A 26,910-nucleotide genomic window follows, 5' to 3' on the forward strand; every position below is an offset into this window, starting at 1 on the left:
CCCCCAGCCCTCCCTCGACCGCTGGACTCCCGACAAACCAAGACAGAATCTCTACCCCATGACAATGCGGCCCCCGCCAAGTACAACGCCAGATACGAACTCGCCCGGCTCTCTCTAGTGGATTGTAATTTGTATGTTTTTCGGGGCGTCACGTGACAGTCGACGGTCGAGTTTGTGGGCAGTTTGGTTTGTGCCCCGCTCTCACATCCCACACAAGCGGGTTCTGCGCTGCGAGTGTTGGCTGCTGCGGCATCCGCTTCATTTGCACCATCATCAGGGACCGCAACATACCAACATCAGTGCCCGCGCCGCCACCAACTGAAACTGGAGCGGTACCCGTTGGATTCTTGGGCACGCGCGGCCAACTGCGCCGACATCTGCATCGCAACTTGCCAGAGTCCATGTTAAGAATCCCGCCCTCCGGATCGACCGTTCCGAAGAGCAACAACATGTCCCCCCCCAAAAAAAAGAGATCTCCTAGCACAGAACAGCAGGGTGATGCGTCTCCATTGGCGACTCGAACCATGACGGACTCTCCCGGGAAGCTGAGGTGGCGCAGTCGCAGAGACGGGGCGGATCGTTGGGGAAATCGAAGATGCGGACTTGAGGCAAAATCAAAGGGCGGAGGTTGCGGCCGCCGGTCAAACGAAACGGGGACCGTGTTGGATTACTACCCATGGGACGGGCCGTCAACGAGTCCCCCAATATCATGCATACCCAGAGGGAGAAGAGAAAAACTCCAGCCGGACCGGGCCGGATCGCCGGCGCCGGAGTCTACATTCTGAAAGCCCGTGCTGATCTATCGTATCGCGCGGCAAGTACGCGACTTATCGCGTTATCTACATCTGTTATGTCGTCGTTTAATGCGCGTGGCGGAAGATCCCGGTCTAACTAAGCACACTCTAATTTTGTCGATCTGCGGGTGAGGCCGTTAGACCGGTGACAGACCTCCGGCATTAGATCGAGGCCGAGTGTGTGTTTTGTGCCCTGCATCTTGCCAGTGGGCTGCGAGTAGCACACGTTCGACGCTCGCGGGATCATATCGATTAGAGAGGGCTTGATTTGAATCGCACAGATGGCGACATCCTGGATGTTATCTCAAAAAGGGCGATCCCTCCATCCTTACTTTCCACCTCTTAACTTATGGCTGCCCCGAGTGCGCTGCACGCCCTGCGCGCGTTTGGCGTCCAGGTCGCGTCGGACACCGCCGAGTACGAGCGTGCGTGACTTTTCCTCCTCCGGGTATTATGTAAAAGTTAACCGGGGGTAATGTAGAGCTGCGGGGGTATGGGTGCGCGGGGTACTTGACGGACGCGACATCGAACCCGTCGCTGGTGTACGCCGCGGTGTGCAAGGCCGAGTACGCCCACCTCGTCGACGACGCCGTGGCGTATGCACGTGCGCGCGGCGGCGGGGACGCCCGGCTCGCGATGGACCGGCTCGTGCGTGCCCCTCTGACTAGGTAGCGAAGCTGAACTGGTGCAGGTCGCGCTTGTGAGCGCGGAGATCGCGCGGATCGTCCCGGGCCGCGTCTCCGTCTCCGCCGACCCGCGTCTCGCCCACGACACACCCGCGCTGATCGCCGCGGCGCACGCGCTCGTGGCGCAGCTCGCCGCGCTCGGCGTCCCCCGGCACCGCGTGCTCATCAAGATCCCCGCGACGCACGCCGGCATCCGCGCGGCCCGGCACCTCGAGCGCGCGCAGGACGAGGCGATACACACCAACATGACCCTCGTCTTCGGGCGCGTGCAGGCCGCCGCGTGCGCCGAGGCCGGCGTGCGCGTCATCTCCCCCTTCATCGGCCGCGTAAAAGACTTTTACGACGCGCGGAACCCCGGCCCGCTCGCCCCGGCGCCGCTCGCGAAGCACCCCGGCATCCAGCTTGTCCAGAGCATCCGCGCGTCGTTCGCGGCCCGGGGTGTCAAGACGGAGATCCTCGCCGCCGGGTTCCGTGCGCCGGAGGAGGTCATCGAGCTTTGCGCGTGTGGGCCCGCCGCCGGCCCGGACGCCGTCACCATCCCGCCCAGCCTCATCGCGCCCCTTCTCGCGACACAGCAGCGCGAGCCCCGGCGTGCGCTTCCTCCCCTAACCGACGAGCCCGCGGAGGAGGAGGCCCAGTATTTTGGTCCGGGCGGCGCGCAGGCATATGCCCGAGACATCGCGCAGGAGGAGATTGCCGCTGTCAAGGTCCCCGAGGGCCTTGGAAAGTTTTCTGCAGATGCGCAGGCGATGGAGGACATGCTGCAGCGTAGACTAGAACTGTAGACCATCATTAGATTCCTGCAATAGAACTTATCTGATATACTAGATATTTAACTAAGAACTCTCTGAAATAAAAAAAAAATAGGATGTATTATTTTAATCATTATTTCTAATTTTATCTTAGCTGTCAATACTAATATCAATCTATTATAGATATCAACTTTCTTTATTTTTATGTAGGTAAAATTTAATATATAATTATAACTAATATCTGGCTATGTACAAGTAGTGTTGTTGTAGTATTTTACTTATCTTAAATGTTATCTGTCACACTTTTTTCTTTCTATGTCACACAGATTTCTTGAATTTCATCTCTAAAAATAGTAATTTTATGATTTTTCCAGTACCTTTGGCACCAACAACATCCAAATAAGAAAATCATAAAAATTCAGATTTTTATATATCATGCCATACCTTTAAAAAAATGAGTATTTAAATCAAGTAAAATAGTATTCACTAGCATCTGTATCTCTTCTACTTTTTCTTTGTGATGACAATAAGTAGTGATATCTATTGCAACAAGTGCTAATGCTCATATCTTTATTTGTCTTATGCTTCTCAATAATTTAAGACCTATCCAATAGTAATTGTGCTTTATTAAAATCTGCTATGGCAGCAGGATCATTAATCCAGTGGAAACGAGGCAAACTAGAGTCATCAGGTGGATCAAATATAGGGCCCTCAAGCACTGCTCGCACCACTACATGTCCTGTTGAGGCTGTGGATGTTTCTGCTAATTGCCGCAAACTATAAGCAAAATGGATTTGGTGTCTGCGATGCACAGCCAAGTTAACACTGAGCAAGAAATATCTCAGATGGAGAATATGATGCAGAGCCTCAAGAGCATAGTGGGTCTCAGCTGTATCAGCTATAGTATATTGTTTGAGAAAATCAGCAATGATCATGACAGCAGTCTCAAGTTTCCCATCAGACAGTATGTAGTCAGAGGTTTGAGCCATTGGCATCCAAGAGAAGGAGAGTGGTCCGTTGATCTCAAACTGGAAGAGTGCAGTTTTAACTGCTAATAAGACTACTGGAGTTATTGGTGATATGCATGTTTCTAGAGCTTGGATAACTGCATAGAACTCTTCTCTAGAAGGTGTTTCTGGTCTGATCAGGCTTTCATTGGCAGTAATCCAAAGCACAGTAAGCACATTATTGAGAGAGCTCAAGTCTCCATGCTGCTCCCTAGTAGATAAGGAAGTGAGAGTGATAGGGAAACACTGCCATAGGTAGCTAAAGATTTTTGTATGATTGAACAGTGCTCTGACAGTTTCAATCTCCAAGTCTTTAAGAGGAATTGATGTAACCAAATGACTACCATGAAGCCTGATGTATTTGATGATGCCAAGTGGGATTGCTCTTGCTTCTTGTGGCCGCCACAAACGGCAGATTTCTCTCATAATTACTGATATCTGAGGGCCACCATTGTTGGTTGCAAGTCTTTGAGATACTGCATCCATAACAAACTCAACTTCTTGGAGATCATCCTTAGTAATACTAGTATTTGGATCCTTTGACAAATCATGGGGATGGATAATGTCCAGAGTCTCTTGCCAGCAATAAGGGAGTGAACTAGATACTAGTGTGGTCCGCAGATAATCAAAAAAGAGACGGTGGGAGACAGCATTGCAAAGGTCTCTAGAAGCTATGTTGAACTGTTCTGAGCTATTTGTTGAGCGTTCCAGCTCACGGACAAGTTTGTTGATCTTAGTTGTGAGAGGGAAGAATTGGAAAATATATTGTCGAACAGGCCTGACATCTAATGAAATACTTCCAGTTTGCTTATTATAGCACTGGGCTAGATACATCTGCAACCATCCAAGGCCACTCCAGCTAGCTATTGCCTTCAAAGAGATTAACAATGAGGAAGACCAGATGTCTAGTGATTCAGAAAGCTTGTGATCATGATACAAGGGAATGTGTACAAAAAGTCCAGGGAGTGCATGACCAGTGATTGGTGGTGAGGTAGGTATAGTGCAAAGTGCCCAAAGTGCTTTGAGACAAGCAGTCCCACGTCGCTCAATAGCATCAGGGGATAACAAGCCATCTGCACAACTGCGCCAAAGTTCAGAAATCCTAAATGGTAGCTGTACCTGTTCAGAGTCACGTAAAGTGGTCATTAGCTTGACATTTCTTCGCCGTTGCTTTGGACCCCATACTGCATCAGGAATGGCTTCAACAAAGGTTTGCAGCTCAGTGTCATCTGAAATAGATCTTATAGTCCAAATGAGAGCAGATGTGTCCCGCTCTTGTCGAGATTCCGAGGTCTGTACAGCATTCCTGATGATATTGTCAACCATTGTAGTTGCAACATTGTTGGTGACGTTGCCGGAGTATCCGTGTGGTCGCCGCCAGCGAATGCAATAATGCCACATCCCCCAGAGTGTGTTTGAGAGTGGAGTTCGATACGGGGAGTCGAATCGCAGCAAAGGAAAGATGGTTAGAAATGCATAGACTGCCAGGACGAGGCCAAGAATACCACCCACAAGACCAGCAATGAGCTTGTTGACTGGGAGTAAAAAGGCTATCAGCCCGCTAAAGAAGAACACTAGTGAAGCATGCAGCAGAGAAGGAATAGTCTCGACAACTGCATGCATCTTGTACCTAGCAGATACTCAGTGGAAGAGATTGCAATCGGTGAAAACGAGCTTGAGTACCTTCGAAGACCATAGTACAGATACGAGTAAATTCGGGCACGTTCAACCGGGGCGGATCGTATGTTAGCACGGTGCAGAAAGTCGCGGGCCCACTGTTCGAGTAATGTTGCAACAAGAGCACAGGAAAGGCTTAATCCCAAGCTGATGAACCACAACGCATTGCAGACGAGAGACAGTGTGCTTGGTTTGAATGGCTGGGAGATGACAGGCGTAAACGTCGTGTTATTGCCGGACGAAGACAGCACGACCATCTGCTGTAGCAAATGAACGGTCGCTTCGCCGGGGTCTTGGACCAGAGTTTTGTAGCTCTCGATAAGGAATGCGGTCAAACTCGCCGAGAATAGACCAGCCTTACAAAGTTCAACATGTAGAACTGCAACCACACAAAAAAAAACGCACAAATATTAACATCCCCTCCATATCACTCTTCCAGCTCGCGACAAGCGATTTGTCGTATCGCTCCGCCTCGTCCACGTAGACAGACCAGAGTTTGGCTGCTCCCGCTTCTTCAGCACGATCTGGAAAAGAGTGTCTGCCGAGCTTGAAATCCTCAACGTAGCTGTCTCTAGACATGATGAAAGCAAGGGTTGCAGTCGATGAAGAGAAGTCACACTAGCATGGGGAGCTGTGTTGTGTGAAAGTAAGATGCAAGTCTCAGAAGCTGATGTCATGGGTACAGTACCACGACTGCATCACTATTGCGCTCAGTTATATTGTTTCGTCACTTTCGTGTTCTACACGCGTAACTGTAACAACTATGTTCTATTAGAGCGTACAGAGTACAGAGCAGAGTAGCCAAATCAGTCCAGACTCCAGAGTCAATCTTTCTTGCATCGTTCCAAAAGCTGCCTTTAGCGATCACTCTCTACGCTTGGCTAGGCAGCCGTGGCGCGAGAACGGAGAGTACTGACACCAAGATAATGAGCAAGCCCCGCCACCTGAGTTCGGATGTTTCAGTGTTTTCGGGAGAAAATGACCGAGATTCGCTGTGCATGCAAGCAAGACACGAACGCGCCCAGGAAAGCAGAGACGGAGGAGATCGTTGGGATGTAAGGCTCACGACGGGCCCGGGCTTGGCTAATTATTGACTGGGCCGGTGTTTCGGGCCGGAAGCGCAGAACAATAATCCGAGTCGTGGCCTTGAAGATCCCTCGGGCTCGCCCTGGGCTTAGGGCTGGCTCTGCGAGGATGATGAAGCTGAAGCTATGAGTTATGAGAAGCATATTCTTATTTTGTAAAAAAACTTACCTCAAGTTCAGTCTCTGGCGTAATCCATCCTTTCCAAGATACCCAACACCACCTCCCCAAGCTCCTCCTCCTCCTCTGCGAGTGTGGGCCGCTGTACAATACGCTCCAACTCCGCCCGCATCCGTTCACAGTCCCGAACCGCCAAATTGTCGCTGACAAACCACAACAACTGGCTCTCCCACCCGGCATCGTCGCCCCTTTCCAGCACGCGCCGTATCGGATCGGCACATAGCTCCGGAAATCGGGCGAGGTGCATCGCACACCCCTCAGCTATGGGCCAGTTTGGATCCTGCAGCCACTCCAGCAGGCCCTTCACGAACGGCGCCATTTCCGCTGCGCACGTGACCGCGTCGAGGCTCCGCAGGCCGAGGTAGTCGCTCTTCGACACAGGCACCCACGGCTCCCGCCGGTCAATGTACTCGATGAGTTCACGTGCATCAATGGGCAGGCCATGCTGCCGCTCAAGTGCGCTTGGACGGTCAGCGAGGCGTCGGAGCGCAGGCCGGAAGTCTGCGAGTCGGAGTTTGGGCAGGCAAGGGAGCAGAGCGGCCCACCCAAAGAGTGCGCCTTGGATTTTTGCGGCGGCGACGTCTTCTGCAGGTGCGGTAAGGATAGTGGTGATGGCTGAGGTAAGTGGGTTGTCGGGGCTAGCGGCGGCGACGCGTGTAGCAAGACGGTTATAGTGTCGATGTGGGTTGGTCATCAAGAGGCTAGGAAGTAAAGTGGCGAGGCCTTCGTCCGACAGTAGGTCTACTTGCATGTCCATGTTTGGACATGGGCGTTCACTGCAAACTACTTTCGTTGCAGTCACATCTGATGCCAATTCTTTCAATATTTCGACCAGCACGATAAACGCATCCTTTCCGACACAACTTTATTAACAATCTGTATCATTGTTGATAATGCACTCGATATTGACCAGACTAAAGCTATGTCCAACAAATGAAAAATACCAAACCAAACACATCTAGCTCAGACTACTAGGTACATTAATGCAAGCAATGGAAAGGCGGTTAATATATTAACAGTACATTAGGTAGTGTTTGCGCGGCTACGCAAACTCAAAATTGTTTTCCTGTCGGACGAAGCGGAAAGAGAAAACTATCATACATAATCCATTTCCACCTCCTGTTGCTCCAAACCCTCCTCGGACGCATTTTGCCGCCAATCTTCACTGGCTATGCTCTTCGACAGCCTCCAGTAGCGATTGCACCATATGAAGATCCGCTTGGGCAGCAGACCCCATCCAATAGAACCGCTCCAAGTCTGAGTCGCTGAGCGGGTCGAAAATCCTACCACCGAGCACCCTTCGCACCACGATATGCCCCGTTTCCGCCTCAGATGTTTCCGTCAACCGTAACAGTGCGTGAGTCAAACGCATTTGGTGAGTTGGATCCACAGTGATGAGCCGTCAATATGACAACTGGTGAATAATGCCAGGAGGGCTCTATAAATTCATTTTGAAGCACAATAATCATGCCATATATATAGAACTTCCAGTAGAATTGTTCTAGACTTTAGATCTATTCCAGAAGGGACCAGCCGAGCGGTCTACACAGTTCTAGACCTATTCTAGACATAGACCTGGTCTAGAAACTGAACCGAATAGGTGGTAACATGTCTATATTTGGCAACTCTGAACCAGGACCTATATTAGAACATTCCAGAAGTCAGGACTAGAACATTCTAGAGGCGGATCAGCGGATCAGGTCACAGTGTCACACATTACATAATTATTTCCAGAGCAGTATATAAGGAGCCCTGTAAATTAGATAGAATAACAAGGAAACCTCTGGCGGACCTCCTGATTGTGACGGCTACCAGTGTCACATCAGTTAGGTTTAGAGGGGAAAGTTTCAAACCAATACAATCGGTGTCCCCTGATTGTGACACCACCACCGTCACATCAGTTGGATTTCTTTAAGTGCAAGTGCAAGTGCAAGTGCAAGTGCAAAGTGCAAAGTGCAAGTTCAGGTTTAAGTGCAAAGTGCAAGTTCAAGTTCAAGTGCAAAGTGCAAGTGCTAGGAGAGTAGAGCCATATTGCTCCTCTCAAATATCAACTCCTCACCCAACAACTGCTATTGTTCTGTTCATCACAGTGAAAACCTCAATACAAGCTTTTACAACATCCAATTACAACTGATATCAATAAGAACATCTGAATCTGTTAGCCGTTTCCTGCGGCTCGAACCCCGAACACAAACCGCACAAAATTAGGATTTGATTAGTTAAGTTGAAGGTCCTGGTGATCTCCTTGATTGCTCATTTTCTACGTGTATTATCTGGAGCCCACCGCGAGGGGTTCATTCAGATATCTAAATCGAATCAGTTAAAATTGTTGACAAACTTGTTGTTTTCACCTGCTTCTAAGTGTATACTTAGAAGCCCCCTCCACCTAGCTCAGTTAAACCTCAGTGAGCTATCAAACATGTGTACCAGATCTATGGACACACAAGTTAACTCTGGAGAGAACAGCATCTCCACATCTGCAGCAGAAGCTGAAGTTGCTCAAGAAACTGCTTTTGCTAAAGTTGCATCAGTACCAGTTTCAAATGATTCAGAAAGTCAAGCACCTGAAACATCTGAAACCATCCTAATTGATTCAGATAAAGCTGACTTGAAGATGAAAGCATTTCATCTTTCAGCTGAATCTACTCAATTAGGTTTTCCACCTACCCTAGTCCCAGCTTTGGTTCAACCCAAAGCAAATATGAGAAAACTTCAGGCCCAAAAGTTTACACAAAGATGTTATTATTGTGAGCACATAGGTCACTTTACTAGAGAATGCCCTCAGAAGATTCAACATATCCATAATTCCTGGATTAGATTGGATCACAGAGGAAAGCTTCAGCTTGGTGATGGTCAGTACTTACCATCTGGAAATGAACCACTGGCTTGGAGAGTCCAACATTACTGGACTGCTCACTGAAATATGCCTATCTTGACCCTTCTTGAATATTTAATTTATTTCATTTATTCTTCACTGATTTAAGATGATTTATGTATGTTTCCCACTTTTAGTGTCTTCTTGACCCTATGCAATTGTAACTTACTATGGACATATGCTTCTCTTTTCCTATGACATACTTATGTCTCACTACAAAGTTTTGAATGGAAGCAAGGAGATAGGTGAAAAATGTCTTAGCCACTGGCACCACACAATTTGTTTAACAAACTAGTTGAGTTAGATGCATTAGATTTCAGAACTCCGGGCAATATAAAGTGACCACATCACAGTTTTGTACACTTTAAACAACAAAGATGCATGATCCCTACTTGAACTCAAACATCAATCAAGCAACCCAATTGCTTGGATGAAATGAGTATGATCGTCTAGTTGTGACTTCAGAGTCAATTGCATCTAAAGTCCTGGCAAGACAGTAGACAATGTAACAAGTTGTCCGTGTCTGAAAAGAAAAGGTATATATATGGTCCCAAGGGGTTGATGGGAACGGCACTGAACGTAGAGGAAAGTTGGCCCTTATATAGGGCAAGCGAATGTGCTGACTAACAAGCACGGGACTCGCGACATGAGTCAGACAGAAGGGTCTAGAACAAGGCCCCGAGCTTCGGAGAAGAACTCGTGGGAAGACAGGTCGGAATTGGAGCGACCGCCCGGACTAGTCCAGAGACAAACTGGACAACGAACGTCCGCGATGGCAGCCACTGTAGCACCAATATATTGAAAATGTTGATGTACACAGCGTAGCTATGACCTGTCGTCCGTGGGACGCCCCGAGTGCAAACGGTAGTTTGTGCACAACCGTCAACGGCCAGCATATTGGGATCGACCTGCGACCACGGTCCATCCCGCCCTCAACCCCACAAGCCTCGCAGCGAACCAACCGAGAACCAGCCGGATCGCGAGTGGCTAGTCAATTGAAGAGAGCTGCCCAGAACGGCGGAAATCGCAAGAAATCTTGCGCGTCACGGCCGGCGATGACGAGGCCATCCAGCCACGAGGAGCGCCGGAAGCGAGACGCACCACAACCAATGAGTGGGGCCACCGGTAACAGACAGCCGAACGAGCGACACGAGGCTCGTGCTAGTGGTACAGGGACAGGGACAACGAAACTCACCTGAATCCCCGCCACAAGCTACACCAAACAGCGAGGAACCGCCGTCCCCGTTCCCCGCCTCCAGCTCCTCCCATCCCACCCTTCAAAGTGCACCCATTCAATAGATAGGAAGCTTGGACGATGAAGCACCGTCAGGACGACAAAATACACGAGTAGTCACGCGCGCTTCAAGCGATGACGCGTCGAACAATGACGCGTCACCCAAGTGCCGAGTGGAGTGGGCCAGCGAGAAGCGCTGCCCGACGCGCCAAGAGAGGCGCGAGGTCGTCGCCAGAAGAGCCCAGAACTAGCACACGAGGCTCGTCGAGTCGCAGGGCAGGGGAGAGGTCCTCGAAGAACAGTGTGGTGGTGGTCGAGAATAAAGAAGCAAGTGTGAGAACGTTGATCGCAAACGGACCGAGTCCGCCCGGTGACCGACGATCCGGTCGGATTAAACCGAGATCGCCGACGAGATTAGATAGACTGCTGTATGGCAGACGAGGCAAGCCGATAACGACGATCTCTGGCTTAGCCCCAACGAGATAATGACGATTCAGCAACAATTGAGCTTAGATAAGGAAGATAAGGCTCAGATAAGCGAGAACAATAGAAATAAAAGGGTAATAAGCCAACAATGGCAGCGGGGAACGTGATCAAGCATGGCTGATAAGTCGGACTTAAGTCAGAAAAGGACGATAAAATTCAAGAAAACTGTGGATAAAATTCAGAAAAATCCAGGAAAGTTCTACAAGCTTGGTATACACAGAAAATATATATAAGTCCAAGGAATTCAGACTCTATTAAAGAACATATGGTTGTGAAGAATTATAGATCTGGAGAGAAGAAGGAACACAGATAGTCAATCATCACTGTAGGGGACTGGAACTCAAATGTTCTTGCATGGCATAAAACAAACCCAGTGAAAAATGTAGCTGGAAGTGATGAAAAATGTAGTCAAAATATTATTGCTTCAGATGACCGAGGACGGTCAATATTTATAAAAAGGGGAGATGATGAGCCGTCAATATGACAACTGGTGAATAATGCCAGGAGGGCTCTATAAATTCATTTTGAAGCACAATAATCATGCCATATATATAGAACTTCCAGTAGAATTGTTCTAGACTTTAGATCTATTCCAGAAGGGACCAGCCGAGCGGTCTACACAGTTCTAGACCTATTCTAGACATAGACCTGGTCTAGAAACTGAACCGAATAGGTGGTAACATGTCTATATTTGGCAACTCTGAACCAGGACCTATATTAGAACATTCCAGAAGTCAGGACTAGAACATTCTAGAGGCGGATCAGCGGATCAGGTCACAGTGTCACACATTACATAATTATTTCCAGAGCAGTATATAAGGAGCCCTGTAAATTAGATAGAATAACAAGGAAACCTCTGGCGGACCTCCTGATTGTGACGGCTACCAGTGTCACATCAGTTAGGTTTAGAGGGGAAAGTTTCAAACCAATACAATCGGTGTCCCCTGATTGTGACACCACCACCGTCACATCAGTTGGATTTCTTTAAGTGCAAGTGCAAGTGCAAGTGCAAGTGCAAAGTGCAAAGTGCAAGTTCAGGTTTAAGTGCAAAGTGCAAGTTCAAGTTCAAGTGCAAAGTGCAAGTGCTAGGAGAGTAGAGCCATATTGCTCCTCTCAAATATCAACTCCTCACCCAACAACTGCTATTGTTCTGTTCATCACAGTGAAAACCTCAATACAAGCTTTTACAACATCCAATTACAACTGATATCAATAAGAACATCTGAATCTGTTAGCCGTTTCCTGCGGCTCGAACCCCGAACACAAACCGCACAAAATTAGGATTTGATTAGTTAAGTTGAAGGTCCTGGTGATCTCCTTGATTGCTCATTTTCTACGTGTATTATCCCTTGATTGCTCATTTTCTACGTGTATTAACAGTGGAGTCAAAATAGCGAGCCCCGATATCAAGGATATTACCGAGAGCCCCAACAGCACGGAGCACATCAACTGCGCTCGCTATCGTACATTGCTCAAGAAAATCGGCGATAACGATGACGGCGGCTTCGAGCTTTCCAACGCCGTCTTGAGCACTCCCCGCGTTCTCGGGTATTCCAGATAGCCTCCTCGCGTCTAGTCGGAGAAGAATTGTTTTATCCATCTCGGACCGAAGCAATGCAATTTTGACTGAGAGCAAGACCGCTGAAGCCATCGGCGACGTGCATGTAGTCAGCACTTGGATAACCGAGTTAAACTCTTCGCGTGAAGGGGCTTCAGGTCGATCGATATCTGGACCTTCTATGAGAATGCTGGTGGTGATCCAGAGCACCGCGAGCACGTCATCTAGAAGCGACACTTCTAAAGAGGACAGTTCTTCAGTGGAGGATTCGGAGGAGGTGATTGTGGCAGGAAAACAGCACCATAGGTAGCCGTAAAGGTTGGTGAGGTTGAAAAGTATCCGGACCTCGACATTATTCATCGCATCGAGAGGGAGCAACGTGTCCGAGTTACTACCATAATGCTTGAGGTATTTGATGATACCAACCGGGATTCGTCTCGCATCTTGTGGCCGCCATAGGTCGAAAAGTTCTCTCATTGCTACTGGAAGCAGAGCAACGTTGGAGCTTGCAAGGCCAAGAGAAACGGTATCCATCACTGACTCTAGTTCTTGGAGGTTGTTGTGGGTCATAGCTGAGTCGAGAGTGAAGTCCTCAGGGTAAATGATGTCCAGACTCTCTTTCCAGCGAAATGGTAGCGTCTCGGAAGCCGCAGTGGTTTTAAGATAGTCGAAGAAGATATAATGAGAGATAGAGTCGCAAAGTTCTCTAGAAGCGGTAGAAAATTGCTGGCGGCTGTTTGTCGAAATTTCCAGGGTCTGCGCATGCCGAGTTATCTCTACCGAAAATAAAGAGAATAAGGTGATGTACCCTCGAACTGGAGCAAGAATACGATCAGGAAAGGGGGCCGTGGCCTTTGACTCGAAGCATTGGTCCAAGTACATCCGCAACCATGTAAGCCCACTCCAGCCTGCCATTGCTCTCATCGAGACATAAACTGGCGAAGGTGGAAATTGTGCCATCCATGGAATATGCTGCAAAATTGGTGGAAGCATATGGGGAGTAGTCGAGAGTGGAGAAGGTGGAGTTGGTATGGTGAAAAGTGCCCAGAACGCCTTCAGACTTGCCGTACCGCGTCTTTCACTCGCCTCTTTAGACAAAAGGCCATCGCTGCAGCTTCGCCAGAGCTCGGAAATCCGGAATGACAAGTTCACCTTCTCCGAGTCACGCAAGGCAGTCATCACAGCAACATTTCGGCGATGTTGTCCGTATAGGCCCCACATCGCATCTGGAATGGCCTCGACAAATTTCTGCAGTTCCTCATTGTCCGACAAGGACTCGACAGTCCAAAGAAGGGCGGAAACATCGCGTTTGTGCCGATGGTCTGACGGGGTAATAGCCTGTTCGATCATCTTGTCAACGATTGTTGTTGGAGCATCATGAATGTGGTTAGACTTGGATGGTTGACGCCACCACTGGAAACAGTATCGGTATACGCCCCATAGCGCATTTGAACGTGGAGTTCGATATGGCGAATCAAAGTGGATCAGAGGCAGAATAGTCAGGAATAGATAGAAGGTGATGACAAGTGATAGAATGCCAGCAACAATGACCGCGATAATTTTGTTCACGGGGAGGAGAAACACGATCAAGCCGCAGAAAAAGAAGAGCAACGCGGCATGAAGGAGCGACGGTATAATCTCGACAACTGCGTGCATTTTGAATCTGAAGATAATTAGATTGGTGACTTGAATGGATAGGGCAAACCCAACCGTCTTAAGCCATAGTACAGACAGGAATAGATTCGTGCGCGAACAACCGGAGAGGACTGTGTGTTGGCGCGATGCAAGAAATCGCGGGCCCATTGTTCAAGCAACGTGGCAACGAGAGCACAGGAGAGGCTCAATCCCAGACTGATAAACCATAATGCGTTGCAGATGAGAGACGAGATGGGCGGCACGAACGGTTCGTGAATAATGGGAGTAACTGTTGAGTTTGGAGAGGAAACTGCGAGTATCTGCTGGAGGAGTTGGACTGTTGTATCACCGGGATCCGGGACAAGATTTCTGTAGCTCTCGACAAGGAACGCGGTCAGACTGGCTGAGAACAGACCAGCCTGAAGAGGTGAGCCTGAGTTAGAATTAACAATAGACTGGAAAAGACGCACAAATATCAACATGCCCTCCATATCGCTCTTCCAACCAGCGACAAGCGATTTATCGTAGCGCTCTGCCTCTTCAGCATAAATCGACCAGAGTTTTGCAGCTCCTGCTTCTTCAGCACGAGATGGGAAAGAGTACCCGCCAAACTTGACATCTTCGATGCTGTTGTCCGCAGGCATGGCAAAGGCAAGAGATACGGTGTGTGAATAGAAGTCGCATTGGTATCGTTTGAACTGTGTCTGGTGAGAGCACGGAAGTTAAAGGCACAAATACTCTGATGCCATCACCAACAGTCTTATCCTCAGTATCTTATCCTAGTATATACAAACAAGTTACGTCTAGCCGGAAGCACCTTCTTTGACCAGTCTACTTTCATCTCCAGCAGGCCCTGCCTCCGCTAATCTTGACTGCACAAGACGAAAATCTGCTTGCGCAACAGCTTCAGTTATCCAGCGGAAGCGATCTAGGCCGGAGCCGTCCGGCGGGTCGAATACCTTCCCCTCGAGCACTCTTTGCGCCACAAAACGTCCGGCTGGCCCTTGAGTTTCTACCAACCGTACCAATCCACCCACAAAACGAGTTTGGTGACTATCGTGCACGGCCCAGTCGATATTCCAATCCTTATATTTCGAATCGAGAATACTTTGGAGGGCCGCTACAGCACGGAGAGCGTCATCCTCATTCGAGACGGTGAATTTCTCGAGGAAATCAGCAATTATGATGACGGCTGCTTCAGGTTCGCTTCTGGCCGAGTCAGGCATTTGAGGTGATGTCGCAATAACCCTGGACCGGGGTCGTAAAACAAGTCTTTTATGGACCTCTGCCTGGAAGAGTGAGATTCTAACCACAAGCAAGACCACGACAGCCATCGGTGCTGTGCATGACATCAGGGCTTGTATAACGGCGTCCGGAGAAGGCATTCTAAGGATACCGCTATTATCTGTTATGGTTTTAAGGCTAATCCAGAGAACCATTAGCACATCATCGAGAGCTTCTGGTGACAGTTCGTACTGTCCCAGAGTGATGGCAGCAGGAAAGCAGCGCCATAAGTGCTGGTAGAAGCCCGAACGGCTGAAAAGTTTCCAAACTTCGCTATCCTTGAGGGTATGAAGAGGGAGTAATGTGTCTGGAGCACTGCCATGATGCTTGATGTAGTTGATGATACCAGCCGAGATTCGGCGCGTCTCCTGTGGCCGCCACATACGACAAAGCTCTATCATGACTGTTGAAAGTTGGCGACTACTGTTCGGCACGAATTGGGGAGAATTATTATTGATGGCAATCTCGAGTTCCTCGAGGTCATTGTCGGTGATGATAGCGTCCGAGTCTCGGGGTATATGGCGGGGATATATGGTATCTAAAGTTTCTTGCCGGCGGTAAGGCAGCGAGGGAAGTTGAATAGTGTGCTGCAGGTAACCCAAATAGATGCGAAGGGAGATTGCGTCACAAAGGTCATTGGAAGTCGTGTCAAACAGTTCGCGGTTGTTTGTTGAGCGTGCAAGCTTCGTATAACGTTCATCGATCTCCCCTGGATGCAGAAAGAACCGAAAGAGATAGCGTCGAAGTATCATAGAGTCAAGGGAAATGATTCCGGTTTGTTGGCTAGAGCACCAAGCCAAATATATCCGCAGCCATAGAAGGCCGCTCCAGTTGGCCATTGCGTTCATGGAGACAAAAAATGGCGAGGACCACAAACTTCTCGATTGGGGAAGTTGGTGGTTGCGGTATGAAGGAACATGCACTAGAACACTGGGGAACACATGCTTCGAGACTGGTGGTGGCGTAGGACTGCTGCAGAGGGCCCAAAATGCCTTGAGACAAGCAGTGTCGCGTCGCTCCACAGCATCGACAGACAACAGGCCATTATCGCAACTGCGCCACAGCTCGGCAATCCTGAACAGAAGGTTAACCTGCTCGGAGTCACGCAAAGTCGTCATGAGCTCCACATTTCGGCGATGCTGTTGTTTCGGACCCCACATCGCATCAGGAATGGCTTCGACGAATGTTTGCAGCTCGGTGTCATCCGACAGTGATCGCATGGTCCAAATGAGAGCAGCGGTATCCCACTCTTTGCGATGTCCCGAGGGCTTGACAGCATTTTTGATTATATTGTCAACAATGGTCGTTGGGGCCTCATTGCTGTAATTACCCGGATGTCGATGTCGGCGCCACCACCGGACACAAGACTGACATATTCCCCAGATCGTATTTGAGAGGGAAGTTCGATATGGGGAGTTAAGTCGAAACAGCGGGAAGACGGTTAGGAATGCATAGATGCCCAGAACGAAGCCCAAAATGCCTCCCACAAGTCCTGCGATGATCTTGTTCACCGGCAGCAAAAATGCAACCAGTCCGCCAAAAAAGAACAAGAGTGAAGCATGTAGGAGAGAGGGGATGGTGTCGACGACCGCATGCATTTTGTATCTGGTCAACGGTAAGCTGAAGAGACTAGGAAAAGAAAGTCTCGGACTGTCGAAGACCATAGTAGAGGTATGAGTAGATACGCGCGCGAACAACGGGTGAGGACCGTATATTAGCCCGATGTAGGAAGTCGCGGGCCCATTGTTCGAGTAATGTCGCAACCAGAGCACAGGTAAGACTTAATCCCAGACTGATGAACCACAACGTGTTGCAGACAAGAGACGATGCAGAAGGCCTGAATGGCTGGGAAATCGGGGGCGTGAATGTCGAATTACTGGAAGACACCACCAGAATCTGCTGCAAAAGTTGAACAGTCGCTTCACCGGAATCTGGAACCAAAGTTTTGTAGCTTTCAATCAGGAATGCGGTCAAACTAGCGGAGAATAGACCAGCCTGACAGGTTTTCAATACTGAGGGAACAATAACACGAAGAAAGACGCACGAATATGAGCATTCCCTCCATATCACTCTTCCAGCTCGCGACAAGGGATTTGTCGTAGCGCTCCGCTTCATCCACATAGACAGACCAGAGTTTCGCGGCCCCCGCTTCTTCTGCGCGCTCTGAGAATGCGTGGTCTTCGCTTCGGGGCATTGCTAGGAGCGCGCAAAGCGCATGTCAATAGCATCATTGTCGAAAGAAAATTGAGTGTTGATGGCATCACTAGACTTGCTTTCCTCTCTCAAACAGCAGGTTTCCGCTGCTTTGCGTCTATTTACAGCTCTCGGAAATGTCTTGCATTCTAGATCAAAACAAAGCCCTGCTGTAAATCCGCTCACTACGTCTGAATTTCAAACTCTGGTTTATACTGAGCGCCGATTTCCTGAACCTCTAACTCTGAACCTATTCGAGTTCGTCAAGTATTATATGCATGCATGGGCTCCTACACTTCAAGGCGCGTTGAATCCTTCGGTCAGACAAGGTGCTATTGGAATAGTTCAGCGACGCGCTTTTTATACCGCCAGGTGCGTTGATGAATTGACTTTTGCCAGTGGGAGGATATCTACTGTAATCAATAGTTTCACCCCTTACTGATATCCTTTCAAGTGAGCGAATTCGAAAGGACCTAGAAACTTGTTGCAGGCAGCAGACTTCTGGATAATTGCCCGCCTACCCTCGCTTTGGATGGCGTGAAGGTATTTGCGAACGAAGAGGGACTTGTCTGGATCCTGATTTTGAGCTCCGGAATGCTGCTGTGGACTGTGCGTGTTGTGGACTCGAGTGGCCCGGAGATGTGGCATGCTTCATTTATTCGTTGTGGGTTAACGAATGCAGACGATTTACTTAGACCCCTTGAACTGATTGCACAATGTCACTGTAACGGTGTTGAGCGGTGTGACTTGCACCATGACTTGCACTATTCAGCAAGAATGTCCTTTCGCTTTCCTTGAGGGCGCATATGTCGTCTACCGCACCAATTCCGTGACGCAACCCATCCAGATGGAGCAAAAGTTTGACCTTGACTCTGGCGAGCCGCGAAACTCGACGAGGCTGTTTCCCAACAACGCCCACGACCCGTTTTCTCGGTTTTGGAATAGCGACGAAAAGGGGACGCGGACTCTTTCCTCGGAAGTCTGGGAGCTGCGATCCAACTACGAGCTCGTCCCCGAATTGCTCACCTCAATGCAGCTCTCACGATTCGGTACCGGTCTTTCATACGAGATAAAAACGACCTATGTAGACTATGGTGTCGGCGTAAATTCGTGTCGTCATGGGCCAAAGCGCGATGCAGTGGTGAAATTCGCTGATGATGTGCATACCTTTCTGGTCGGGAAAGGATTCAATGTTCCATGTCTCATTGTCGAAACGATGCACTGGCGGTAGTTAAAAGGAAAGCAGAGGAGCGCAGATGATATGCAATGCTATAGGTACGAGTACAAACACGATGCAATCCTGAGAAAAAGAATACAAGTCCGACCAAAAGCCAATAAATAAAAATAAGAATATACACTGAAGGTGAAGGTGGAGGGAAGATGGTTCAGCAGCCTGAAACAAGGCTGACATCCTGCCACTCGCCCGTGAATATCGGGGTATTCGGCAACAACGTCTCGGATTCCGCGACTGGGTAGAATGTTGAGTCGAAGAAGAGATCGTTCGATTGCATGAGCGTCGAAAACGCAGGTTGCGTTTGTTGGGTTGCGAGATAACTAGTCGCCGTCATTGGGAGACCGAACTGAGTTTCGTTGGCGGGGTAAATGCTGGGGGGGGACCCAGCTGTAGCTGGTGTCCATTGGAGGGGGACACTCCCAGGGCTCCAGTTGCAATAAAGCCGCCTCAAAACTCGGATCCCAATTCCACGTCGAGTCAAACGCGGGCATGGACGCATCGGTCAGGCTGATGGGAGAGCCGCACGATGACGGTGACGAGGACTCGGATTCCGAGGTGCAGCTGCTGGAAGGCGAGAGCGAGATGGACTGGAAAGCGTAGTCCAGGCCGGAGTCCGACGACGACAAACTGGGAGAATGTCTGGAACGTGGTTTGTATGCCTTCCTCGACTTCTGCGTCTCGTTGCTGGACTTGTGGTATTTCGCTTCGTGTTTATAGACACACGAGCGGTCTCCAGCGGCGTAAGGGCAGAATGAGCATCTGAACGGCTTTGCGCCGGTACTATGGTACAGTCAGAATGTTTCGAGGGGAAGGAACATGACCACATACTGTGTGTTCAGATGTGTCTTCAGATTGGTCCGTTGGAGGGTCTTGAACGGGCATCCCTCTGATGCATACGGGCAAGGGATCTTGCTGTAGACAATGATCAAAATCGGGTTGAAAACAAAAAGGGAGACAACAATAAGTACCTAGCTTCACGTTCCTCTTTGGACCGATGCAAGATGATATGGCGGGTGAGGTCTGTCTTCTTGTCGAAGCTCCAGAGGCACCCGGGATGCAAACAGCGCAAAGCCCGGGGCGGATATGGAGGAAGTCTGCCGACGACTTTGCGTTCGCTGGCTGGCTGCTAAACAATAAACGATGATCAGTAAAAGACAATAAGAGCCAAAATGAAACAAGAATTACATAAGGCTTATTGCCCTTCGCAACGGAAGTGGATGTTTGTGCCGCACGAGGCATTGTGTTCGTCGTCGAATGTAGTCGGGAAGGCGGGAGCGGGACTTCAACGGGGGCTGTCGAAGCGTGTCATTCCAGCCCAATCCCCCCGCCCTTTTATACCACCCAACCAATCCACTCGCGATGGATTGCTTTTCCAACTCTACCCAACATGGAAACTTTTTGCTCGCCACTCATCTTTGGATTGGTCGTCGCAAAATCGCCATTAATGGAAGTTTTTTGATGTCGTGAGAGTTCTGGCGAGTGGCTTGACGCGTCGGCGGTGCTGGCAACAAATGCTTTGGCCTTACTTTGTCCAGAAACGGAAGCGCTTGGGCGATTTTGATGATGGAAAGCGCGATAAACGCGTGTTTTGCTTCGATACAGTCATGCGACATGACAGGGCAGTTCAAAAGGAGCTGTTGTGCTTGGGTGCCGATGCCGATGAGGTAGGTTCTTGTGGCGGACGCGACATAAGGGAGTTGTAAAGTGGCTGAGGAGGCTGAGAAGGAGTGGGATTTAAAAGCTGCTTGAATCCACTAAGAGTGTCAGAGAAGGGCTAACGGCAATGGGTCATAAACACAACATACCACAAAAGGTTCTGAACTTCTGAAGGATGTGAAGGACAACTGCATTATTCCACGTGACATCAGCGGTCCCTCCCAAAACGCAAGCTGTCGAGTCCTCAACCAGATATTCCCACTTGATGCTGCTCAGGAAGGTATTTGCCGCTGTTGAAAAAGACCTAGTCCCACTGAGCAGATAGCGACGAAATAACATCGATGGGATGGATAAGGTTAGGGAGGTATATTGGATAAGTATTTGAAGAGGACTAGGTAGGCTATTCATGTAGATAACAAAAAGCGACGGGGGGCGCATCCTGGAGAAAAAATTAGCAAAAAGGTTGACGAAAAAGTAAGAGAGAGAAGAGGGATCAGAGAAACCGTTGTTTTCTTTTTCCCCCACCATGCGGGTCAGTGGACGCCGCCAAACTCCCAGCCAGAACGGATGGGAGAGGACACTCCTCGCGAACGAGAAGGGAATACGACCGACCAACACGAGTGGAAGCATTCAACGAACGGATGAACTTGGTTTTGTCGTATCGAGGATGAGAGATAGGACACTCACAAGGATCGGTGCAAATTGTGAATCAAAGTTTAGGTCTGAAAAAGAATGCTGATCAGCCAGACAAATCAAGAATATAGTTGAGGATGCGGAAAGAAGTCAGAATTTGTTTGGTAAAAGTGTGTCCACAAGAGGTTAATTTCTCTCGTTCGGAAGCAGAACTGAATAAACAGTCATCATAGAGAGAAAGGTCAAGGTCGAGGCACTGATTCAGAGGTTTGTAGGACAAAACACCGACCTTCAATGTGGTTGCTGAGAGAAGAGAGCTGAGAAGAGTCACGTAGTCCGTCACAAACGAGACTCCGACTCGAAGAAGATTAATATTCAAACTGCTTGGTTTCCGCACACTTCCACGAATCCATGACTTTGTACGGGTCTACCGATGCGAGTTGGTACCGCAGCAAGCTGCAATTGCGGTCACCCATCAGTCTTCCGCTTCGACACTTATTCAAACGTCTTCTGCGCCTTCCTCCCATGCCTCGCCTCATACTCACAACTCTGCTGACTCTGATAGCGTCTTTCATCGTGTACAGCAAGCGAAAGCGTAACAGAACTGCTCCTCCTGGACCTCGCGGTCTACCAATCATCGGAAACAAGCATCAAATCCCGAAAGACCGTCAGTGGCTGCAATGGGCCGAGTGGGCGAAACGATATGGCGACATCATCCAAATCTCAATACTCGGACATCCTGTGATCATTCTGTCATCGTACAAGGCCGCCACAGATCTGCTAGAAACCCGTGGTGCGCCAACGTTGTTCCTTGAAAGTTTCGTCGAGTGACCACACAACTTGAACAGGAAACATCTACTCTGACCGACCAACAGCACCAATGGCGGGAGAATTGTACGCCAAACACCCTTAATGTGTTCAAATGGTGATGGGATTGCAGAGTTGGATGGGCTCGTGGACTTGGCTACACTCAAACGAGCAACCCTCGGTTTCGCGAATTCCGCCGCCTGTTTCACCAATTTGCGGGTCCGCGCGCTTGTGTGGACAAGACGCTGACCCAAATACAAGAACAAGAAAATAAAAGGCTTGCTAACCTCTTCTTGCTCAGATAGCACTCCAAAGCTCATTAGGTTGCTTCGAAAGCTGATCGAAGATCCTGATAATTTCGATGCCCATGCTCGAAAGTATTCCCAACCTCTGATTACTGACTTCACGGTTGACTTGGTTCAGTTGTACCTCCTCATCGATTCTTAGTCTCACGTATGGTTATCCTTCGAATATGGGCGACCCTCTTGGTCTCGTCAAGATAGCTGAAAACGCTATGAGAGGTTTTTCTGTCGCATCTGAGCCAGGTAGATGGTGGGTGGATATTCTCCCTGCTTGTAAGAATCCCTTTGTTACCTCCCTTCTATTCGCTCATTTCGCCGCATCAGTAAAATATCTTCCAGCATGGTTTCCAGGAGCCTCATTTCACATCGCTGCTAGACAAATGCGTGACGATTTAAATCTTCTTTACGACGTACCGTATAACTTTGTCAAAGACGCCATAGTAAGTTCTTCCAATCTATATACTCCTCTAACTAACAGTTTTTAGGTGTCCGGAAGTTCAAATCCATCATTTGTGTCAAGTTATCTTGAAGAGAAGAGCGGCAAAGAAACATGTGACGAAGAACAACTTATTCAGGCATTCGGGGCATCCTTGTATTCAGGCGGGGCAGAGACAGTGATTCGTCAAACTCTGTGTTCTTGTGTGAGCGACTGACTCTATTAAGACTCCCTCTGCGCTTTGCTCCTTCATTCTCGCTATGGCCCTTAACCCCCACGTGCAAGACCAAGCTCAAGCTGAATTGGACATCGTTTTCTGCTCCAATAAGTCTTCTGCTCTGCCAACACGACTGCCCACCCTTGCAGATAGGGATCGACTTCCTTACATTTCTGCACTTGTCAAAGAAGTTTGGCGATGGAACCCTTCCGTTCCCTTAGGACTTCCTCATGTCGTTACTCACGACGACGAATATCGAGGATATAGTATTAGGAAGGCCCGTGGCGTCTCTCACTTTTCTTCTTTTGCTGAAGTCTTCCTTAGGGCTCTGTTGTCTGGGCCAACGTCTGGTTAGAATACTAATGTCTCTCGAGACAGCCCATTTATTCTTCTGCCAGGGCCATTCTCCACGATGAGGGCATATTTCCTGATCCACACGTATTTGAACCTCGACGATATCTTGGTGCGGATTCCAAACCAAGTGCGACTGTAGTTACAGCATTTGGCTTTGGTCGTCGGTAAGAATATGGCTCATTCAGTTCAATGTCATTTGACCTTTTGTTGCAGCATTTGCCCAGGACTGCATGTCGCAGAAAATAGCGTGTTTATTGCAATAGCAACGATTCTCGCCATGTTTCGGATTACGAAGGCCCGCGATCCTGAAGGCAAAGTCCTCGAGCCTATCGTGGAATATGATGGATTCATTTGGTATATCACCCATCATCGACATCTAAATATGCATCCTAACATTCTTGCAACCCAGTCACCCTCGCCCATTCAAATGTAAAATCGAGCTTCGTTCAGAGCGGCACGCAGAACTATTGGATGAGGATACGGTTGAGGCGTAAATGATCATCCAACTGGATAACATCTAATCTCAAATGGATTTCTTTGAAATCTGCTTCATGCTCATCGAGAATTAGTACCAACATTGACGCGAGCTCCAACCACTGCTGCACTGCGCCTCGAGGTGTTTTCCGGGTTTGACGGCACACCAATGTCTGTGTTTCGCCGGTTGAATGTACCAACTATTCGAGGGGCCTGATCGGCTGATGTCCCCAGTGAACCATTTCATGACCGATTTCCTGTTGAAACTTGTGACCCTGGGGCCTGAACCCCAGCAAAACGGCGCGATGAAGTCTACAGGGCAATAACCCAAAATTAAGTGTGTATTGCGATCCACACATCGACTACTCTTCACCCTTGGGAAATCCTGAACGAAATTGAAGCAACCCTTCACGCATAGCACACTTGGGCAATTGGTGTGTGAGCACCGGGGTAACTTGGTCAAGTTCGATGGAGCTCCAGACACGAAAATAGAGTCGATGGAGGGTGCAGAACACGGCGTCGAGCGCAGGCCAGTCTATCGGGTCGTCTTCAGGGGTCAGTTCGTCGATGCGTCTGATCGAGATGCTGAGCATGATATGTTTTAAGCCGCCAGCGCGAGAAACAAGTTGCGGGATCCAGCCAACAGCACTACTGAAACGATATGTCGAATAGTGGATAAACTTGTCGAGAACAATCGTGTGCAGGCTCGAGTTATAGGAAAGGTCTACGTGGGCACAAAAGTCCTCTGACTATGAATTAAGCGCGAGAAACCTTGAACATGCAAACACATGATCGCACCGGCATCTCCTCCTGGGTCCAGGGACCAAAATTCGAGTTGAAGGGTACGGAGACGTGGTCCAAGCCGGCGAAGAAAGTTTCCGATAGAAGCGGTGTCCTCGGGTCGCACTGCTCCGAGTTCCAGATCCGAAATGGGGGGAATAGATGTTTGTGCTAGGAGCCAGTCGAGGATGTCGCGTTCGTAGCAGCCACTCAAACGCAAATGGTTGAGCATTCTGGGGGCTATCACCGTTTCTGTTGGGTCCGGGTCTGTCCAGCCGAGATTGTCACAGCCTAAGCTTCGAAGTCGCGGTTTGGAGGCGACGAGACGGAAGAGATGTGCTACTGAGCCAAAGTCGGAAGCACGAAGATCCAGACGCGTAATCTGCTGGAACGCGTCGATTAGAGTGTCTCTAGTAGCAGAAACGAGTTCATTCCAGCTGATATTCTCCAAAACGAGGGCGGTAAGGAACGGGATGTTCGCCAAGACGGTGATGATACGGTCGAGCCACTCGAGTTGATATCCACGAGAAGAGTCGTTCCCGAGTAGTTCAACCGCGTGTATGTAGGGCAAAATAGTGGCATAAGGACTAGCTATGAGTTCGAGAAATCCTTGGACGGTTTCTGGCCGCAACCCAAAGACGATTTGGCCAAAGGTTAGATGCCGGCTGATTGCCAACCACGATCTGCAGACGAGAGAGCACGAGTTGAGCGTTGCGATGTCGTCCCGTGCCTGCTCGATTATTGCGTCGAAAAGTTCGGGAGGCAGCATCAAAGAGAAAGTGCGGCAGTCATGATGGTCACTATGGCAGTCCAAGTGCACATTTAATTTTTACCGCGCGCTCTTGATGTTGCGCGCTCTTTTGGGCCGGATTTAGTGCTTTTCCCGGTAAATCACGGATACCAAAAGATGGCGCGGTAAAAGTGTCCGCGCGCGCTCTTTTTGGAAACGCGCGCACTCTTTTGCCCAAATGAAAGAAAATGCGCTACCTTCAAATTTGTGGAATTCTTTCTGTTCCATAGCTCAGCTTGAGGCCACCCATAGCCAGGAATACCAGCAGCAACCTAGACCCTCACTATATATTTAAGGGCATCTACACAATGAAATCTTCAACTGGCCAATGGCTGCAAACAAGATCATCATCCCACCTGCCAGCGTTGTTTCACCTAATCCCCCAGGCCCTGCTCCTGTCGTTGTCCCTGCTGTCAATGGTCTGGGCTATTTCACTGTGCAGATGCCCTTATATATAGCAAGTGATGCTCAGTTCTGAATCATCAGGAATTAGTACTAGTTATGACAGGCTTGCAAGCTTTGGCTAGTACATATTCATGGACAATGGCAACCATACAGTGTCTATCCAGATCTATGGTCAGCTTCAAGCTGAGCTGCTCAACCAGGGGGGGCATTGAGAGTATGAGTATCTATGCTAATACATACATATCTGCTCCCATAAAGGATTGTGCAAACTTTAAGGTAGCGCGCATTTGGGCAAAAGAGTGCGCGCGTTTCCAAAAAGAGCGCGCGCGGACACTTTTCCCGCGCCATCTTTTGGGATCTGTGATTTACCGGGAAAACCACTAAATCCGGCCTAAAAGAGCGCGGAACATCAAGTGCGCGCGGTAAAAAATAAATGTGCAATTGGACTGCCATAGGTCACCGACAACAGTCGCGTCTTTCAATTCACGCCAAATGTATGGTCGTCACTTGTCTAAGTTGTCTTCACGCTCCTTTCATTCGACTCAGACTGAGTCAAGATGCGCTACGTTCTCTTTCTGTTTGCCGTCCTTTGCCCCCTCTTTGGCAACGTTATTGCTGACACCAACACAACCATCTTCGACACGGACCCGTCCAATCAATACAGCAACGGAAGCCACACCTTACCCTGCCTGCGCGACGACCAAGGAAACTTTCTCCCCGGCCAAGCAGGGTGCTTCAATAATGGGCCCAAGAACTGTTCAGCAGGGGCACACATTGTCCAGCAAAAAGACGCCACTGTTTCCATGAAGTTCAAAGGTCTGCGTTAACTACATACTCTAGTGCGAAACTCACAGTTTTTATAGGCTCTGCGATATACCTCAACTCCCTCCTGAATGAGATAAGTAACATCTACACTGTGACTGTCGGTACGACTAGCCAAACGCGCGGCTAGACAACATTGCTCATCGTTTGCAGATGGTCAGTCGACAGATGTTGATGGTGTGCGACCGGGCGGGGGCTCTATCGTGCGACACTTTGTTCTCAAAAACTGGACTTGACCCTGCAGCTGAACACGAGATTCGTGTCTCGATTAAAGGTCTTTCTCCACAGCGAAACACAACATTGAGCAACAATGATGATTTCTTCGTTTTCTGGCTCGACAACTTCGTGTTCGTCTTGACTATTGAGCATTGATTATCTACTTACCTCCCCGATAGTGTCACGACACCCAGTGCAAATGCCTCGAGCTTATCAGCGGCAACAGGCGCAACCAGTACTCCTACTGCCACTGGGGCCGCTTTCAGTATACGAGTGGCCGATTGGCCTATGGGTATTGCAATGCTTGCCATCTTATTATCCATCTAGTTGTTCATACTTT

General features: G+C 49.1%; 9 protein-coding genes across 9 annotated transcripts; 4 read left to right on the forward strand and 5 right to left on the reverse strand.

The window, feature by feature from the left end:
- Nucleotides 1-1,143: 1,143 nt before the first annotated feature.
- On the forward strand, nucleotides 1,144-2,265 carry MIND_01219900 (Transaldolase; the record flags this gene model as incomplete). Its single annotated transcript, XM_037368703.1, has 3 exons — nucleotides 1,144-1,219; nucleotides 1,276-1,442; nucleotides 1,486-2,265. 3 exons carry the CDS (start codon nucleotides 1,144-1,146, stop codon nucleotides 2,263-2,265), a joined length of 1,023 nt encoding a protein of 340 aa, XP_037214671.1.
- Nucleotides 2,266-4,177: 1,912 nt separating this feature from the next.
- Nucleotides 4,178-5,495, reverse strand: MIND_01220000 (uncharacterized protein; the record flags this gene model as incomplete). Its single annotated transcript, XM_037368704.1, has 4 exons — nucleotides 4,178-4,320; nucleotides 4,359-4,869; nucleotides 4,923-5,272; nucleotides 5,322-5,495. The coding sequence occupies 4 exons, from the start codon at nucleotides 5,493-5,495 to the stop codon at nucleotides 4,294-4,296; spliced, it is 1,062 nt and encodes a 353-aa protein (XP_037214672.1). The 3' UTR covers nucleotides 4,178-4,293.
- Nucleotides 5,496-6,177: 682 nt separating this feature from the next.
- Nucleotides 6,178-6,960, reverse strand: MIND_01220100 (DUF5071 domain-containing protein; the record flags this gene model as incomplete). Its single annotated transcript, XM_037368705.1, has 1 exon — nucleotides 6,178-6,960. The coding sequence occupies exon 1, from the start codon at nucleotides 6,934-6,936 to the stop codon at nucleotides 6,178-6,180; it is 759 nt and encodes a 252-aa protein (XP_037214673.1). The 5' UTR covers nucleotides 6,937-6,960.
- A 7,810-nt stretch (nucleotides 6,961-14,770) lies between these two features.
- Nucleotides 14,771-17,445, reverse strand: MIND_01220300 (uncharacterized protein; the record flags this gene model as incomplete). The annotated part of the gene is made up of 4 exons (XM_037368706.1): nucleotides 14,771-15,389; nucleotides 15,444-16,856; nucleotides 16,903-17,246; nucleotides 17,296-17,445. The coding sequence occupies 4 exons, from the start codon at nucleotides 17,443-17,445 to the stop codon at nucleotides 14,771-14,773; spliced, it is 2,526 nt and encodes an 841-aa protein (XP_037214674.1).
- Nucleotides 17,446-18,186: 741 nt separating this feature from the next.
- MIND_01220400 (uncharacterized protein) lies at nucleotides 18,187-18,675 on the forward strand (the record flags this gene model as incomplete). Its single annotated transcript, XM_037368707.1, has 1 exon — nucleotides 18,187-18,675. The coding sequence occupies exon 1, from the start codon at nucleotides 18,199-18,201 to the stop codon at nucleotides 18,673-18,675; it is 477 nt and encodes a 158-aa protein (XP_037214675.1). The 5' UTR covers nucleotides 18,187-18,198.
- A 323-nt stretch (nucleotides 18,676-18,998) lies between these two features.
- On the reverse strand, nucleotides 18,999-20,067 carry MIND_01220500 (uncharacterized protein; the record flags this gene model as incomplete). Its single annotated transcript, XM_037368708.1, has 5 exons — nucleotides 18,999-19,458; nucleotides 19,507-19,590; nucleotides 19,647-19,804; nucleotides 19,864-19,970; nucleotides 20,025-20,067. 5 exons carry the CDS (start codon nucleotides 20,065-20,067, stop codon nucleotides 18,999-19,001), a joined length of 852 nt encoding a protein of 283 aa, XP_037214676.1.
- Nucleotides 20,068-21,378: 1,311 nt separating this feature from the next.
- On the forward strand, nucleotides 21,379-23,577 carry MIND_01220600 (Cytochrome P450; the record flags this gene model as incomplete). Its single annotated transcript, XM_037368709.1, has 11 exons — nucleotides 21,379-21,760; nucleotides 21,816-21,861; nucleotides 21,908-21,993; nucleotides 22,076-22,151; nucleotides 22,198-22,349; nucleotides 22,401-22,516; nucleotides 22,562-22,690; nucleotides 22,740-23,074; nucleotides 23,128-23,247; nucleotides 23,297-23,437; nucleotides 23,493-23,577. 11 exons carry the CDS (start codon nucleotides 21,379-21,381, stop codon nucleotides 23,575-23,577), a joined length of 1,668 nt encoding a protein of 555 aa, XP_037214677.1.
- Nucleotides 23,578-23,919: 342 nt separating this feature from the next.
- Nucleotides 23,920-25,106, reverse strand: MIND_01220700 (uncharacterized protein; the record flags this gene model as incomplete). Its single annotated transcript, XM_037368710.1, has 2 exons — nucleotides 23,920-24,302; nucleotides 24,356-25,106. 2 exons carry the CDS (start codon nucleotides 25,104-25,106, stop codon nucleotides 23,920-23,922), a joined length of 1,134 nt encoding a protein of 377 aa, XP_037214678.1.
- A 983-nt stretch (nucleotides 25,107-26,089) lies between these two features.
- Nucleotides 26,090-26,897, forward strand: MIND_01220800 (uncharacterized protein; the record flags this gene model as incomplete). The annotated part of the gene is made up of 4 exons (XM_037368711.1): nucleotides 26,090-26,348; nucleotides 26,396-26,454; nucleotides 26,508-26,701; nucleotides 26,750-26,897. 4 exons carry the CDS (start codon nucleotides 26,090-26,092, stop codon nucleotides 26,895-26,897), a joined length of 660 nt encoding a protein of 219 aa, XP_037214679.1.
- Nucleotides 26,898-26,910: the final 13 nt, after the last annotated feature.

The sequence above is a fragment of the Mycena indigotica genome (genome assembly GCF_014461135.1).
Source record: "Mycena indigotica strain 171206Taipei chromosome Unknown Mind.scaff0012, whole genome shotgun sequence".
NCBI classification, from domain to species: domain Eukaryota; kingdom Fungi; phylum Basidiomycota; class Agaricomycetes; order Agaricales; family Mycenaceae; genus Mycena; species Mycena indigotica.